The sequence below is a fragment of the Lepidothrix coronata genome, unplaced genomic scaffold (genome assembly GCF_001604755.1).
Source record: "Lepidothrix coronata isolate B3197 unplaced genomic scaffold, Lepidothrix_coronata-1.0 Scaffold283, whole genome shotgun sequence".
Taxonomy (NCBI): domain Eukaryota; kingdom Metazoa; phylum Chordata; class Aves; order Passeriformes; family Pipridae; genus Lepidothrix; species Lepidothrix coronata.
The window spans coordinates 282,892-299,743 of record NW_016690463.1 but is presented as its reverse complement, the minus strand read 5'-3'; the positions used below and the strand labels follow the sequence as shown (position 1 = coordinate 299,743).

At 50.2% G+C, this 16,852-nt stretch overlaps 1 protein-coding gene across 2 annotated transcripts; it reads left to right on the top strand.

Annotated features, from left to right (window-relative positions):
• The first annotated feature begins 549 nt into the window (after nucleotides 1–549).
• SCARB2 (scavenger receptor class B member 2) lies at nucleotides 550–16,479 on the top strand. 2 transcript variants are annotated; one of them, XM_017836737.1, is made up of 13 exons: nucleotides 550–734; nucleotides 4,538–4,695; nucleotides 8,025–8,172; nucleotides 9,315–9,503; nucleotides 10,225–10,316; nucleotides 10,555–10,674; nucleotides 11,213–11,391; nucleotides 11,584–11,702; nucleotides 12,298–12,371; nucleotides 13,485–13,536; nucleotides 14,183–14,341; nucleotides 14,471–14,541; nucleotides 15,579–16,479. In XM_017836737.1, the coding sequence occupies exons 1-12, from the start codon at nucleotides 618–620 to the stop codon at nucleotides 14,498–14,500; spliced, it is 1,437 nt and encodes a 478-aa protein (XP_017692226.1). In that variant the 5' UTR covers nucleotides 550–617; the 3' UTR covers nucleotides 14,501–14,541; nucleotides 15,579–16,479. The 2 variants fall into 2 exon arrangements, with proteins under 2 accessions (XP_017692226.1, XP_017692225.1); XM_017836736.1 differs by lacking the exon at nucleotides 14,471–14,541.
• The last annotated feature ends 373 nt before the right edge of the window (nucleotides 16,480–16,852 follow it).

Below are 16,852 nucleotides of genomic sequence, written 5' to 3'. Positions count from 1 at the left end.
GAAAATTATTTCAGTCCATCTTAGCAGGAAATCCACCTGATGGGCCACTTGCCCTCTGCTAGGCAAGGCATTATTTGGATCAGGCTGCTGCTGGCAAGCTGCCAGTCTCGTGATTTTGGGGAGGGAACTGACTCATGGGCTTGGGAAACGCTAATGCTGCTGGAAGCTCGGTGATGGCACAGGAGCCCTGTGGCAGCTGAAACGCGTTGTATTGTGGCATAATCCGATCCCTGGGAAGCTTCACGTCCCCTACAAGTTTTCCCCTAATAATCTGGCCGGAGAATTTTTTCCGCTCGTTTCCCAGCAAAGCCCGTGACGATGCACGGAGCGAGGCGCACTAGCAGCTCCCTTCGCCGGCGCACGGGAAGATTCCGGCTGTGCCAGGGCCGGCGGGCAGGAAGCAAACCTTCGGTTCTTTCGGGATACATCCAGCCTTTCCCGGTGAGCCGGGAGAGCATCCCCCGGGAGCTCCGCGGTCCACCCCCAGCCCCGCGGGGCGGAGGCGGCGGCTCCTCCCGGCGCGGGCAGGCGGGGCCCGGTGTCCGCCCGCCCCCGGAGCCGGAGCCCGGCGGAGCTCGGGGTGTCCCCGTTCGGCGGCGACAGCAGCAGCCGCAGCCATGAAGTCGCTGTGCCTCGTCACCGTGGGGGTCCTGGCCATGACGCTGCTCATCGCCAGCATCTCCCTGCTGGTAGCGCACGTCTTCCAGACGGTGGTGGATCTGCAGGTGAAGCAGGTGAGAGAACACGGCCGCGCGCCCGCCCCGCTCCTTGTTTACCGCCTTATTCCCGCTGAAAATAGCCCTGGGAGGGAGGGAGCGGGCTGGCTCCTTCCTTGCACCAGCCGTGGTTGGGTGGGCAGGAGCATCCTCGGGCAGTGAACACCCCCGTGCCCAGTGACAGCCCTCCTCGGGCAGTGAACCCCCCCTGCCCTGCACCACCCGGCTGGGCTGGGGCTCAGAATGGAGCTCACAGTGCACTGGCCCCTGGGCTGAGTAGAGATTGGGTGAATATGCATAAAAATCAGCCCTCTCGAGGCTGTGCTGCAGCAGCTGTAGCGAGGAGGCCTCTCCAGAGCAGGAGCACATAGGGGGAGCAGGGGACACCGAAAGCACCCTTCCTTTTTGCCATTCCTGTTATAGATTTCTTGCAGCCTGCTCTGCTGCTCCGTTTACAGCTGCCTCTGGAGCACGGCCAGAGGTGCCATGGGCTGAAGCACGTGGTGTCTCTCAGGCTGGGTGATGGCAGCAAGGCATTGCACCCTGTTGTTCTACGCTTGGGGACATCCATCCTGGCCTTGCTGGGGGTGCAGAGCCCTGCACTGTTCCTGCTCTGCCTAGGCTTTTGTTCCTCTCCCAGAGTGGCTCCATGTATTTATCTCTTGCTCCAGTGAGGAGGGTCAGCTCTGTTAGGAACTCCCTGTGTAAATAAACAATTATTTCTCTTCCTGGCCTGAGGAATATCATCTTGGCTCTTCTTCTGACAGAGAGACCAGCATTGCGAACAAAAGCAGGGGTTTGACAAGCACTGTCCTGTTAACTGATGACCAGATCACCTGTGATCTCCTAACCTACTGTTCTTCCCTTTGGGCCGTGGACAGGGAGTATTTCCTGCCACAGAAACTGTGTTGTCTTAACTTAAATCAGTTTGGGTTTAGTGCCATTTTAGGTCGGCAGTGAGCTTACAGCAGGTCGTGGCGCTTTGAGATGTGCCCGTAAACTTCAGCACAGCTCCATCTCCCAGGCCTTGGCTCTCCTTGGGAAGGAGTCTGCCATCCTCTGCATCCCAGAATTCTACTGTCAGGTCTATTTCATCCAAAGAGCAGCGGGGTGAGAGCGGTGGTTTGGTGTGGGACTGCCGGGAATTAGGCGTGATCCTCCTTACGCGCATTATCTCCTGGCTGCTGCTCCTTCCCCGGAATGGGGGGTTATGTAAGAGCAAGTTGGTGTTCGCTCAGCAGGGCTTTCAGTAATGCAGGATAAAGTTTCCAGAGCTCAGTCCTTTCCTGCTTGCTGCTCTCCGGCTCGTCCTGGCATAGGTCTGGATTGCAGGGAATGAGGCGTGCTGGCTCCCCCGCCGACTGCCTGCTGGCCTTTTCCAGGATCCACACCACACACAGGCTGTGGAAGTGCAGCTCACAGCCCCAGAGCAGTGTGCTCCCAGTCACTCTGCTGATCCGGCTGCTTTCCACATGTGCTTTATCCCACATGAGCTTTTCCTCATTTGTGTGCAGTCTAGAAAGCTGCTGTCTCTTGTGTAACCGCGTGTGTAAGCTTAGAAAACCTTGTGCAAATAGACAAATCTCAATTTGCCTTTGAAATGGGGCAAGACCTGAGCTTTTGCAAGCAGTTCCTGTTCCTTTGAGGGCTTTCCCAGCCGTCCTGAAGCGGAGCTGACTCGCAGGGAAGGGCTGTCTGTGCAGTCTCAAGTGCAGCTGAAGTGCAAGACTTTATTTTGGAGCAGCTGGAGCCCCTGTGTGTCCAAACCCAGCACCTGTGAACCACTGAGGATGGCTCTGCTTTCAGCAGGGGGTTGTGTACAGCACCCTTTCCAGCCAAAGGCAGGATCTTGGATGCAGAGGGGGTGTGGGAAGAGTGGGAAATCCAACCAGGTGTCAGACTTCACATCCCTTTTAAAATCCCCAGGCAGATGCGTAGTGACAAGGACAGTGGGAGCACCTTTCCCAGAAGGTGTTCAAATCTTGCCAACTTACTCTTTGTTTTATTTGCAGTTTTATTTTTGTGAATTAAAAGTGCCATCTCAGATCAGGTGTCCAATACCTGTTTGTTATCAGGGCCTACCACCTGAAACTCCACAAAATAATGGGAAAGAACCTATAATGAACAAGAATAAATCAGCTGCCCCCAGGAGAAAGGCCTTCTCCACAGTGTTGCCTTGTTCTCTCTGTTGGGTAGATGCCTATGTATTTGTTGCAATAAATGTGCTCTTCATGAACATATCCTAGTATTTTATATAGATGGATATGCTGGTCTGAACACTTACCTGATCACCTTAAAAAGTTACAATTAAATTCTGTCGAAGATGAAGACATGAAAGCACATCTTGGAATTAAAATGTTTTGGAGTTCCAGGGGAAAAAAACAATGGAATTTAATAGACTGTTCAGTACCATTTCCCACCATCGCTACCAGTAAGTTGTATTTGGGTGGGAAAGCTCCCTTTTCGTTTCCTGTGTGTGAAGAACAGTCAAGACAGGGAAACACTGGTGACTGAGAGAGCTGCAAGTTCAGGGCTGGCTGGTAAATGCAGCCAGCAGGAAGGATGCTTTGCGACACTGGAGATGAGCATGGACTCCACTCGTGAAGGAGAAGCCCTGATGTCCTTGTAATATCATGTGAGAGACCCAAATATCCCTAGTAACAGTTGGTGAAAATCAGAAGAAAAGAGCCTCCCCTATTTCATTATTTGGGAGTTTTTGGGAGTCAATCTGAACCAGCTGTAAAATAACATTAATTTTTGTGATGTGCACAGAATACATGGGTTTTAATCCTTAGGGGAAACCAGTCTGCAAATGCAAAGTGCCACCGGCTGGGTTGGCTTTCGCTGCCATTCAGCAATAGTCCTGCCATCTCAAGCTCCTGCCAATAAGTTTGTCTTTGAAACAGTCTTCTCTTTATCTAATCCTTCAAAATTAAGGTCTACATAGAGAGAAAACGGCTCCTTAAGTGGGAAGGCCAGGAATGAGTCCTGAGGCAACTGTGGCTGATAAGACCCCATAAACAGCGACCAAGAGCTGGCAGCTGCCCAGCCTGCCCTGCTTTTGAGCTTCCACTTACAATATTTGACTTGTTTGCTCTGAAGAATAAAAAGAACAAGTGTTGATGAGACCCATTTAATTGCAAATCATTTCCCCCCCCCTTTCTTCCGCCTACAGGTGATGTGGTTTTCAAAGACAGAGTTTTCTTTGTGCTTATTCCTGGAAATTCACTCTGTGAGCCAGATTTCTCTTCGTGACCACTGCAGCAGTACCAGTGTTATTACTGGGTGAAAGGCCTTGATTTTGGTGGCGGTGATGCTTCGTGTTTGGGGTGAATTTGTCTAAAATGGGATGATAATAAAATGAGGGATTGAGGCCTCTGTTATGGAGCAACATGACAGGAGTGTTTGTGACTTTCTGTATAACTTGTATATGCTGATAGATGAGGGAATTAGTCTTTCATTTCTCAAGTGCTTCTGTTATAAAATCATCGATGATTTATAGCTTTGCTTTTGTAGGGCCACATTTTATTGGTTACAGAATAGAGAGACTGTGGGTCTGGAGATGCATGTGCTGCCGTTGCTGTAGGAAAGTAATTAAAGGCAGAGGGCAAAGAATCTTGGCCCTATTCCAAGACCTTGGAAAGGTATGAATCGTAGGACATGTACAGGAAAGGAGTTTCTGTCACTTGCAGGTTTTCCTCTGAAAAACAAAGCCTGATTGCTCTGGAGACAGAATCTCATGGAATTCCTCCCTTTCCTGTAAATATCATCCAGCATCTACATTAGCATTAACAGCTAATCTGTCTTTTCTCTTGTTCCAGGGGACAGTATTGAAGAATGGCACAGACACCTTTGAAGCCTGGGAGGACCCTCCTCCCCCAGTCTACATGCAGTTCTACTTTTTTAATGTGACAAATCCTTTGGAAGTGCTCCAAGGTGCCAGTCCTCTTGTAGAGGAAATAGGACCATACACCTACAGGTAGGATCCTTTCACTGTTTTCAAGTGTCATGAAAGCTGTTGTGTGTGAGGAAGCCAAAAAGTGGGATCCAGAACGCTTGGGATCCCATTCTAGGAGAAAACCTAGCTGTTAATGTGGGAGGGAAAGCTGATCCAGGGGGGCATGGTCACACCCCACCCAGCCAGCACTGACACTTGCAGCCAGTTGCAGAGGAAGCCAGTGACTTCTGTCAGATTTTGGGCAAGGTTTTGCTGGTGTGCTGCTGTTCCTCAGCTGCTGAACGAAGAGGAAGCTGTTTGCATCCTGGCCTGCTGTCTTGTGAGAGGAAAAACAGTTGGGTGATGTTTGAGAGTCTGGGGAGAGGAGTGTTGCATAAAAAGAGTGTGACTCCTGCTCACTCAGGAATTAGTTCCCAGCCAAAGTTGCGCAATCCACGTTGGTGAAATGCGGCCAGAGAAGCAGTTGGAGTGGTGCTTCAGGGATCTTCCTCAGCCAACCCTCACTGTAAAACCTGCTTAGGTTTTAGAGTTGTCTTTTCCTAAGCTGCAAAATGACCAGAATCTGTTGGTATTTCAAAAAAATGCTGGGGAACGAAAGCGAGAGCCTTGGTTCTGCAGTATCTCCTGCCTTTCCGCTTCTTCCCTCCCACACCTCAGCTTTGTTTCTGCCTCTGCCAACAGTCCTTTCCCCTATCTCCTCTGCATTCCAGTCCTGTGTCTGTTTAGGCCTGGCAAACTCCACGTGGTACTTTGGCAAAATCTCTGGTGTTATGTAAACCATTAGAGCCGGAGAAAAGATCCACAAGCTTTCAAGTTCCTAAATTTTTCCTTAGGTGTGTGTAGTGTAACACTGGTCCTTGGTCAGCAGTGCACTCTCTGTGTCTGGAGGATAAACAGGGGCAACTCCAGGGCTAAAAGAGCTGCAGGAAAACACACAGGCTGGTGCTCAGTCCCTTTGCCAGCTGCTTCTTTTCCCTTTCCTCAGCTCCCAGTCTGTGCCGGCTGTCCCGCATAGCCCGCTCTGGGAAGCTGCACCTTATCCATGAAGGAGCTCCATGGGATGGAGGGGGCTGGTGGTGTACTGGCCGGGTTGGGCCGTGCCTGAGGGAAGGCCCAGCCTAAGCTTGGTTTGCTGGGAGAGCCTTTCCCTGCATCCCACGCCACAGCCCCAGCTGTTTGTGTGTTTGTGGGAGGGAGGGAGGGAGGCTGCACATTCCAGTTGCTTCTGGCTTGTTTGCTTAGCGTGACATGTCTGGACAGGATTCCCTGGTGCTGTGCTCTGTCTGATAGAGGAAAGTTAGGAAGTGGAGCGCCCTTTTCCAGCAGATCCTTTAATCCCTGCCTAGCTGTCGCTGCAGCAGCCTGTCAGCAGTGGGTGGGAGGAGAGGAGGCGTGTGGGAGCAGAGGGAGCAGGGAGGGATGTTGCAGCCATACTGCACGCTGGAGCCAGGGAATAAATACCCAGCTGCTCTCACAGGCCCCATGTGGCAAAGCACTAAAGATTCATTTAGGTTTAGCATGTGGCAGAACACCCCATGAAGCGCATGGCTCCGTGTTTTTATAAACCAGGGTGTTTGGGAAAGGCTGGAAGTGAACTGGGCCAGAGAAGCAGAGGAAAAACATCCGGTGAGCGACAGAGAGGAGGTGGGAGGCCTCAGTGGAGTCTCTTCCTGCAGCTCAGAGTTTTGACCAGCGTACATTGCAAAGCAGTTGGTGCAGGGGTAGATTCTGTAACAAAAATGCAGTCGTGCTGGTGTTTTTAAATCATGGAAGTTGAATTGGCAGCATGTAAAACAACTAATTATAAAGTGCAAGCTGCTTATCTGCCCGAGCCTGCTGAGTCCCAAAGAACACTGGAATATTGTCTGGTCTTGCACACATTTACAGCTTTCTGTCTTTAATATCTGAGAGCCTCCTACTCGTATCCCTCATCAGGGAGTATTATTTTCCTCTCCAGAGCTGGAAACGTGTCTCAGGTTACCCCCGGCCTATTTTAGGAAGGCATTTCACAACTGTCCATTTCCATCCCCTCAGTTCCAGCCCTGGGGTATAAAATAGATTGCTGTCCAAATCAGGCTGGAAGTGTTGCCAGACCGAAATGTTGCTGGGTGGCAGGGATGCTGAAAAGGGGTTGATACGCTGCTTGGGTAAGGAGGATGGGAAGTGGTTGGTTTCTAACAACAATAGTTCTGTGGGCCTTTCCAGCTTGCTTTCAATTTGAAGGACTGGAGCAGGGTAATGCAGCCTGTTGTGAAGCTGCACTGCTGGATGTGGTGCAGCCAGGATAGAATCTGGGATCTGAACTGAATGCAGAACAGCAGAGCACAGGGGCTGGCACAATAATTCACCCTCACGTCTTGTGACTTGACGTTTACCCAGGCAGCAAAGCAACGAGAAAGTCGCTTTTGAATGAGTGCAGGGTTAGGAAATACAGGGTATTGCTCTTCATGTGGGTGCCATGAGCAGCCAGCCTTTTGCCATTTCTCTTTTGGGGTTTGCTGGAGACACGTGTGTGGCTCATGCTGAGCCTGAGCCAGCCTGTTCTGCAGAACTTCAGACTTCTTGCATAGAACGGTAATGGCAGTGAAAATTGAATTATGCTTCTGACATGTGTTTCGGGGTAATTAAGGCCTGACTTCCTCATTAAGCCAGCAGGTAGCAGTTGATGTTTCTCGCCAATTGGACTGGTTTGTCAGCAATCCTGAGTTCTATTCTGCTGTCTGAATACTTAGAAAGGAACAGCAGCAACCTCCCAGGCCATGGGTAGCCCACAGCAAAAATGCAGTCGACTTTCCCTCGTGTCCAGGATTCCTGCCTGAGAATTAGAGGAGAAGAACTAAAATGAGTGTTGTTCTGTGGTTGTGTCACATGTCAGCCCAGAAGTCCCAGTGCCTAGTGCAGTGAATCCAGCTGAAAGGTTCTGGTGGGTTCTTAGATCAGGGCACTGAGACTTACGTGGAGCCTGCATCTGCCTGGGAGTGAATTATACCTGCAGCAAAGAGGCAAAAATTTCATTTTCAAACTGTACTTCAAGGGCAGTCCCCTATATGGTGCCTCCAAATCCTTCTGTACCATCTGAAATTGTTCTCCTTCCTTGGAGGTTTTTAAAGATGAGGCAGAAATATGAAACAGAATTAACACATGGGGTGGCATTTTTGGAAGTGCCCCATGAGGTCTGACTCAGCTCACTCTGACACAACGAGGAGTTTGTGTCAGTGAGGGAACCTACTCCCAAAGCACTGAAAATCCCACCCTTTCTGTGCTCAAAGCACTAGAATAGCCATAATTTAATTGCAGTTAATGCTGTGGGTACTTGTTTAACTTGATTAGAGAACTCTCTTGTTTTTCAGAGAATACAGGCCAAGAGTCCACGTTCAGTTTTTGGACAATGGGACCAAAGTGTCTGCTCTGAACCCAAAGACTTACGTATTTGAACCTCAGAAGTCAGTCGGAGACCCTGAAGTGGACCTGATCAGAACAGTAAATATTCCTGCAGTGGTGAGTTCTCTTTCATTCCTGCTTGGAAATCGTCCTGGCACACTTCAGAAGGAGCAGCTCCTTGCTTCATCCTGTCCCTGCCTTTGTGGTAGATAAGTGGGATTGGAGAACAAGAGAGGCAGCTCGTGTCTGGGGCAGGTGCCGCTCTCAGTTTTGGGTTGGGCTGTTGTGGGGTTCTTATTTTGTTCCTCCCTCCCCTCACAGCTCTGCAGGGTTGGTGCTGAGAGCTGGCAGAAATCAGGCTTGCTGGTTTGCCATGAGTAAGTGAAACTAGGGAATTTGCGGTGTCAAGTGCTTAGGAGGATCTTTGACTTCTGAATGGGAAGGTTAGGAATGCCTGGGGGTATGTTGTCAAAATTGCAGAAGTTGCCTCCAAGTCTGCTGCTCAAACTGAAACAAAACCGCAGCAGAGGAGTTTCAGACAGGGCTGGATGAAAAGGACCTCTCAGAGTGAAATGAAGGTTAAAAGATGCACCCCCAAATCGTGTTAGGTGAAAGAAAGTGTCATTTTGGTGAGCAGAGGCAGACCATTATTTTGGTCTCAGACAGGATTAGCATGAGAACAAGCAGATCTAAAGCTGTCACTGCTTCCTGAGGAAATCAGACTGTACTCAAATACTCAGGTGTGTGACTAAGCCTTTACTCCCTACCCCAGTTTAATTTACTTCAGTTGCAGTCTAGTCATTTCTACTTTTTCCCCAGCTTTGCCAAAAATGTCTGATTTTATGAATGGCTACAAAAATGCCCTGTATATAGTCGTAGATAGGACTCAGCTTACTGAAAGTTGGAGATGGTGCAGATGCTGTGTTTTCAGTTCCTCCCAGGCACCTCAGTGGTGGTCAGGATTATCTCTCTTTAAGATTTTTGGCTGGGATGTGCCAGGATGGCACAGGATGTAACAGGCAGCAGAAGAGCTACAGGTTGGTTTGCCCAAAGAAATGCCCTTCTTTCGTTACTGCTCATTTAAAGACATGTTGTAAAACAACATTGTCAGCTGGGAAGGAAATAAACGTTTGCATTTTGGGGCAGTGAGTATCCTGAGATGTGTGTGGTGCTGAAATGTGCCTGCCTTTGGCTGCAGCTGGTATGACTTGCTGCCCAATAAACCTGACCATGGCTCCCTCGTTCCAACCCCCTGGCAGACTGCCATGGAGTGGACCAGGTCGACCCCTCTCCAGTTTGCCACGGAGGTGCTGCTGCTGCTGTACCAGGAGTCGCTGTTCACCGTGCGCAGCGTCCACGAGCTGCTGTGGGGCTACAAGGACCGGCTCCTGTCCACCATCCACGTCCTGCACCCCGAGATCGACCCCGTCTTCGGGCTCTTCAATAAGGTACCCAAACGGCCAGAGCTGATGGTGCTTTAGATGGGGAGCAGTGCCACTGTTACAGAGTCGCTGTGGTCAGCCAGCTGGGAGGGATGTGCCTGGACTGGAGCTGCAGGGGTAGCAGGATGTTCCCTCTTCGGTTTGGCTGTGTCTGGGCACTGGCTGTGAGTGTTTTATCTGTTTATACACTTTATCAGGTATGGATAAGCTTTCCAAGGGCAAACCCTTCCGCTGTTGCCTGGATAACATGGGCCTTGTGGGGCTGGTTGTGCAAACTCCTAGAAGATTTTCCTGACTAATTTCCTTAGTAATGCATTGAAATTGGATGTTATTTCTGTGCTGAAGCCATTTTGGTCCAGTCCCCACGTGATTTTGGGTTGTGGGGACTCCTCGTTTCTCAGAGATGTCTGCAGTGCTCAGGTTATTTTCTGTGGGGTTGTTTTCTTGCTGAGGGCTGTTTTTTCAGGGCCAGTTTTCAAAGGGAGAAAAGGCTCATCTGGTGTTGTGTTTCCTGGCCTTGGGAGGTGTAAGAACCTTGCCCAGTCGCTTCCACCTCGTTCGTGTTCAAGGTGGAGTTCAATGAGCTGCACAGACCTCAGGGGGAGTCCATCGCTCCCGGGGTGGATTTGAAGTGATGGCATCTCAAACTCCTGCCAGCCCCTTGCAGTGGCCAGCCAGGTGTCACAGGATGAGTGGAGGGACTGAAAACTCCTGCCTCTGTTTGCAGATGAATGGAACCGATGATGGAGAATATGTGTTCCTGAGTGGGGAAACGAACTACCTAAACTTCTCCAGGATTGTGGAGTGGAAAGGAAAAGAGTAAGTTTTTCAGCGTGGTGTGGCCTCTGTCAGAATCTGCCCCTTGCTTGCCTGGCACCAGTTCAAAGAGGCTGGAGATGCAATTTAAACCCCTTTGAATCCCTTTTCTTGTTAGCAGAGCTGAGATAAGAGGACTCAGCGCTGTGTGGGTCTGATTCTCGTTTGCCAAGAGCTGGCATTGCCTGACCACTGCACAAAGATCTTTTAGCCCTTGCTGTCTTTTCTTCCTTTCCTTCAGGTCCCTGAGCTGGTGGACAACAGAGGCGTGTAACATGATCAATGGCACAGATGGGACATCCTTTCACCCACTGATTAGCAAAGATGAGAACATTTATATCTTCTCTTCTGATTTCTGCAGGTGAGGAGAACGCACCTTAAGACTTTAAAGCAGAGCATTTATATCCATTTCTCCTGAGGTTTGTTGTTTAGACTGGTGTTTTTCCTTCCATGATTTCATTTAACAGTTGTGGTGTGAGGGATGAGAGTGTTACAACAAAAAAAACCCCCAATCTGCAGCAAGTTAAGGATGTGCTATTTCAAAATGAAGATAAGGGGAAAATTTGGAAGCTGAGTGGAAAGACAGACTGGACTGCCTTGCAAGGCTAGTAACAAGGGGAATGGAAGGATTTATGGGAACCTTCTTTCCTCCAAAATCTTCCTCTGTGCCCTGCTTTTTTTAGAGAACCCACTTTGCCCTCTTCAGAGAATCATGCCTTGATGCTGTTTGAAATGCAACAAGAAGCAGAAAATCCCGGTGTTTCCTTCCTTATGTTCCACCTTGTCTCCTCCCTCGCCCGTTTCCCGGTCTGTGGAGAACAAAACCGATCCAAAATTAGATGTGTGTTAGTCTGAACTCAGGACTAGCCAAACCTGGGCCTGGCTTTGCTTCCTTTCAGGTCTCTGTACCTGGTGTACGACAGCTCGGGAGCCGTGGCGGGCGTCCCCACCTACCGCTTCGTGCCCTCCTCCATGGTCTTTGCCAACACCACGGTGAACCCGGACAACGCCGGATTCTGCATCCCGCCGGGAAACTGCCCCGGCACCGGAGTCCTCAACGTCAGCATCTGCAAGCAAGGTGTGTCCCCAGGGAAAACTTGGCTTGTCCTGGAGACAAGGAGCCGCTGTTGGTTTTGTAGCTCCAGAGTGGGCTCTTCCCTGCGCTGTAAATGGCACAGTGGCAACAGTTCTGAGGCCCTCAAAGACTTCCCTGAAACCTGCTCTGCCTTTTTTTCTTTAGGTGGTGACTTTCTGTGTTTTTTCATTCCAGGTGCTCCGATATTTCTGTCAGCTCCACATTTTTACCAAGCGGATCCAAAGTTTGTAGAGGACATACAGGGCATGCATCCCAGAAAGGAATACCATGAGACTTTTCTGGACATCAATCCTGTAAGTGCAGCCTTTTTTTCAAGGGTTCTGTGGACGAATCCAAGCACCCCCTTGGATGGTGTGTATCGATTGTAGTCCCACTGACCTCAAGGAATCTGTACCAGTTGCATGATGCTGGATGGAAAGGGAGAATCCCTCTGGGCAGTTTGGGTCAGCTGTCCTGTCCCTGTCCCCTCCCAGCTTCTCACCCACCCTCTGCCTCTGGGAAACACAAAAGGCCTTGAGGCTGTGCAAGCACAGCTCAGCAATCACTAAAACATCCCTGTGATGTCCTGCTAGCCAGCTACTATGGAGCAAGTGAATTCTCTCCCAGCTAAAACCAGTACCACAGTGACCTCTACGCCCACACACACAAATGTGGGTCGAGGAAAAGAGCACAGCCATGACCTGCCTGGCTCACAGAAACAGTGCTCTGACTCATCGAGCTGTTATGTGCAGCTAAAGCGGGAGGAAATTCCACAGTTCTCCTCTTGAGGTCTAGTGCAGATGCTGCTGGGTGTCTGGTTTGGTGCCAGGATCTTGCTGTGTTCTCGTAGTTCTTATTCTTTCGTGTTTACTCCTGGTTTTTTTGACGCTGATCTCCGTTGTTCCCCAGCTGACGGGGCTCGTCCTGCGGGCAGCCAAGCGCATGCAGATCAACGTTCACGTCAGAAAATTACCTGAGTTTTTGTAAGTGTTCCCTGCTGCCTGGGGGATGTCTCAGGGCTGATCTGGCATTCAGAATTAATTCCATCTGCAGTGCCCAGATGGAATATTGGTTGGAGAGAGCAGGTGTGAGAGAGGGAAATCCAGCTGAATCTCAGTCACAAGAGGCAGTGTCCCCTCTTCCCACAGATCCAGTAGATTTTGCAGTTCCAGCTGCAGAGTAAAGGCAGTATTCAAGAAGGGCAGGTAGATCAGGTACAGAGAAGTGTCTTGCCTGTAACTGCATTGGTATCAGAGAGAGAAATCTTTGCACTGCAGCTTTGGCAGTCAGGACAATCCTGCAAATGGGAACAGTGTAGAATCCCAGGTCACACGTGAGTAAAAATCCCCATTTTTATTTGATAGCAAGTGTGCTCTGCCGGTTTCCTGGGTGTCCCAGTGTGAGGGTCATGTCCCCAGATTGCAGCTCAGCTGTGCATAAACACTGTGCCCTTCATCCTATGTCTTCCTGACACCTTGTTTTATTTGTCACTGGTGCTGTGTGGCAGCTATTCCTCCTACTCAGCTGATGTTTACTGGCACAGCTTGGCTATAACAACTAAAAAGCATTTTATCTGGCCAATTCCCTTGGGAGAGTCAGAGACGTTCCTTCAGAACAGCAGCACCTTGTTTCCTAGTGCCCAGGAGCTGCCACAGTAACAACTTCTGCCTGAGCTGGGATTCCATGTGTGCCAAATGTTGAGGGATTTTTGCTGCTGTGCCCGTGTTGCTTGGACAATAGTTCCTGTGTTTTACAAAAAGGAGTAACCTCCAACGTCAGCTTAGCTTCACATTCCTGCTGCCTGGCACAAATCTGTCACTCAGTTAGGAATGAACTCCGTGTGGATCCCTCTCATTCTCTCCCCACCAAATCCCCAAAAATGCCACTGCTCCAAATCCAGACCGTGTGATTCACCTCGGAGACTGAAGTTGTTCTACCCCAGTAAGGGAGGTGAAAGCCAACTATAGAAAGCAACAGCCCAGAGGTGTTTTAGGGACACTTTCCTCATTCACTGTTCTATCATAATGTCTTCACAACCCTCAAGCTGAAAAGCTTCCAAACCGTAATTTTTGGCTGTTGTTTTATTTTTGACGCAGTGAAACGGGCAACATCCGAACTCTGGTTTTCCCAGTGATGTACCTAAATGAGGTAAATAGCTTTGTCCTGCCCTGGCAGCCTTGTGTTTGTGCTTGCAAAAACACCCTCTGTGAGCCAACCTAGAAAAGAAAATGCTGCTTTCCTTGTTGTTTTATACAGCGACAGGTAGGAAGCTGTTGCTGTTTCTTATCTAACACCCTCCTGCTGCTTGTTGACCATAGTGTTGAGTTCAGCCCTGCAAAACACCCTCAGTCAGACATTCCTTTTGGTTTTGAAGGAACTGGCCACGAGGAAAAGGGGGATGCTCGGGTGAGGAGGAGGGAATTCACAAGATAACATCTTTTTTTGATCCCTCTTTTGTGAATGTTCCTGTGCTGTGATGGGACCACTGAATTAATTGGATTCAGGGAGGACTCTAAGGGACTACTTTTGATGATGCACACCAATATTCCAGGCCTGTATTAGTCCTTTCATAATCCAAAAGTTAAACATCCCAGTTTTCCTTGGAAATACAGACCAGGTGATCCCTCTGGCCCCTGGAAGAATTCTTGGAAGGGGAGAGAGTATGTCAGGACACAAGGAAGCAGTGGTGGAGAGCTGTGGGAATGTTGTTTCCCTGCCCTTCGCAGAAGTGATCTTATATAAAGAACAGAAATAAGTTCTTTCTCTTTTTTTCTCCTTCATCTCTCTGCTCCAGAGTGTTCTGATCGATGAGGCCTCTGCCAGCAAACTCAGGCACGTCCTGCTGGAAGCCAGCGTTGTAACTGGAATCCCCTTTGTAATCATGGCTCTAGGGATTGCCTTTGGGATAGTTTTTACCGTGCTGGTGTGCAGGTCCCGGGGGACAAGTGAAGAGGTAAGAAGCACTTGAACTTCCTTACTGCCCACCTGCCTGTATTTGATTTTCTTTTGGTTGATTTGACCCGTTTGGTGTCTCTCTGCACGCGTTTTTATATGTTGTTTTTGTTTAAAATGACCTTTCCAGGGAGGGGAAGTTTTAATAGACTCAGAATAAACCCGCCAAAGCAAAGGAATGGAGTTAATCTAAGAAACCTGGTAAGGCAGGTCGTGTGTCTGTGCCTAATTCCCCTGCCAACAGCAGTGAAAAAATAAATCAGCCTGTCTAGAGGACCCTGAAGGATAACATGCAAAAATCTGAGGGCAGATTCAGTTGGCAGTCTGTCAGTGTTCTCAGTAGAAGCAGCTGCGTTGTGCCAGTGGATTGTTTTTGAATTTATGGCCAAAGGACAGCTGAATCTCACAGACAGCAGCCTGTAGAGAGTCTTCTCTGAAGAGTTTGTAAATCTGTTTATGAAAAGTTCTGTCACAAGGCGACACACTGGCATTAACGTGCTTGTCAGGGTGAAAGCTGGTGCTAAAATTTCACCCTAACAGGCAAGTCAGTGGGGCTCAGATGACACAAACTGTGGAGCCTTTGTTTAGAGAAGTACTGGGTACTCTAGGAGGCTGTTTTGTCCTTGTAGTTGCTGTGGGCTTAGTGTGGTCTTGTGTGTTTAGTGTTCCCTGAGTGCTGCCTTACAACCTCCAGAGCACCCAGCCACCCCTCTGGATCAGTGGGTCCCATCACATCCCAGTGGAACTGTACTCCAGGCTCCTTTCAGGAGAGGCTGGTCCTTTTTCCTTGGAGCTTTGGAGCCTGCCTGTGTTATCAGCAGCTCAGAGAATCAAACTGTCCCGTTGCCCAAGGCCTGTCCCAAGCATTCCTGCCCCACCCCTACATGTACAGCTCTCCTGGATGTGCTGGAATGCTCCACGGGGATCAAAATGACAAAGGGGCACCTACATTCCATGTTTTCTCTGCTTTGCTTTAGTTGCTTTTCCTGCAAATAAAGGTAATTCAGCAGTTTGTAGCTCTCCTTGTGATCCCCCGGGTGGTTCTGGCCTTCCGTCCTCTGTCAGGTGCTGCAGCAGGTCCCTGCCCAAGCTGCCACCCACCCTCTGGTGCTTTTTTAGGAAATTGTACTTAGCAGTAGGAGCCAAGAGCTTTTCCCTTCCCTGCCTGGGGTCTGGGCAGCCCAGCTGGAGGCACTGTCGTGTGCCACCTTTAAACTGCTGTGGTTTTTCTCTTCCAGAGTACTGAGGAGGAGAGGTCCCCGCTCATCAGGACGTCTTAGTAGATTTTCTTTACCATGTAAGCTTGGAGAGTGAACTCTTAGAGCTGAGCTAACACCAACTACCACTTCCCAGCGTGTCCCCTGCGGAGACATGGCCGTGTCCACATCACTTTTTGTGGGACAGAGCTGGAAGAGAACCCGCCCCGTCAGCCAGGGAGGAGGCTTTTCTCGCCAGCTGCTTTAAAACTCCATTTTAAAACTGCTCCAGACCCTGCTTTTCTCACCCCTGCCCTCTGTGTGTACACATGGGGGGCCATAACCACTGTGTGGGCGGCAGCACACCGGCCTCATTCCCTACGGAAACGACACGGGAAGCCTCTGCAAACGGCTCTCTGGGAACACAGCAGGCTCCTGCGTGGCCCGGGGACAAGGGACAGTCCTGCTGGTGGTGTCTCTGCTGTAACTTAGTCCCGAGTGTTTGTTACTCATGTCCTTTACAGCATTGGTGTGTCACTAACCCCAGCCAGAACTTTGTGCAGCGCCGGCGGCTCCAGGGTGGAACCAAACGGCTGGAAACGCTTTTCCACACCCACCTCCCGGCTGTCCCCACCGTGCATGTTTGCCTGGCTTTCGTCCTTGGGGTTTGGGGTTGTCCTTCAGCTTAGAAACCCACGGCTCGGCGTTGTTCCTGGGGCGGGGGGGGGCACAGAGCTGGGGGTTTGGCCTGGGGGTTTGGGGTGAACTGGGCATGTTTGGGATGGGAGCAACCCTTCCGTGTTAAACATGGACGGGGGCCCGGCAGCTCCTCGCACTGTTTTTTACTTGTCAAGCACAAACTTGTTTTAAAAATCACAAGTGTTGTTGGGGTTTTTTTTCTCCCCCCCCCCAATTAAAAGACTGTTCTCGTGTGTTTCCATTAGACAGTGAAACGTGTTTTAAAAAGGCGTTATTGTCTTATGACCAGGGGCATTTGGGGTTTGCACTGGTTGGGTTTGGGGGGGTTGTCCTGGCTTGTGCTCCGGTGTTATCCCTGCGAGGTTGGTGAGAGGCTGGAATGGAATTCCCGGAGAAGCTGTGGCTGCCCATCCCGGCGACTGCCCAAGGCCAGGCTGGACGGGGCTTGGAGCAACCTGGGATAGTGGGAGGTGTCCAAAGGAATGGTGCCGGGAGGGGGACAGCGGGAACTGTGTTTCCAGAGTGAGAGAATCCAAGGAATCCCGCGGGAGGGGACGCAGGGATGGGGAAATCCCGGCCTGGGGCGACCTGTAGCTGAGAATATTTTCGTCCGCGCC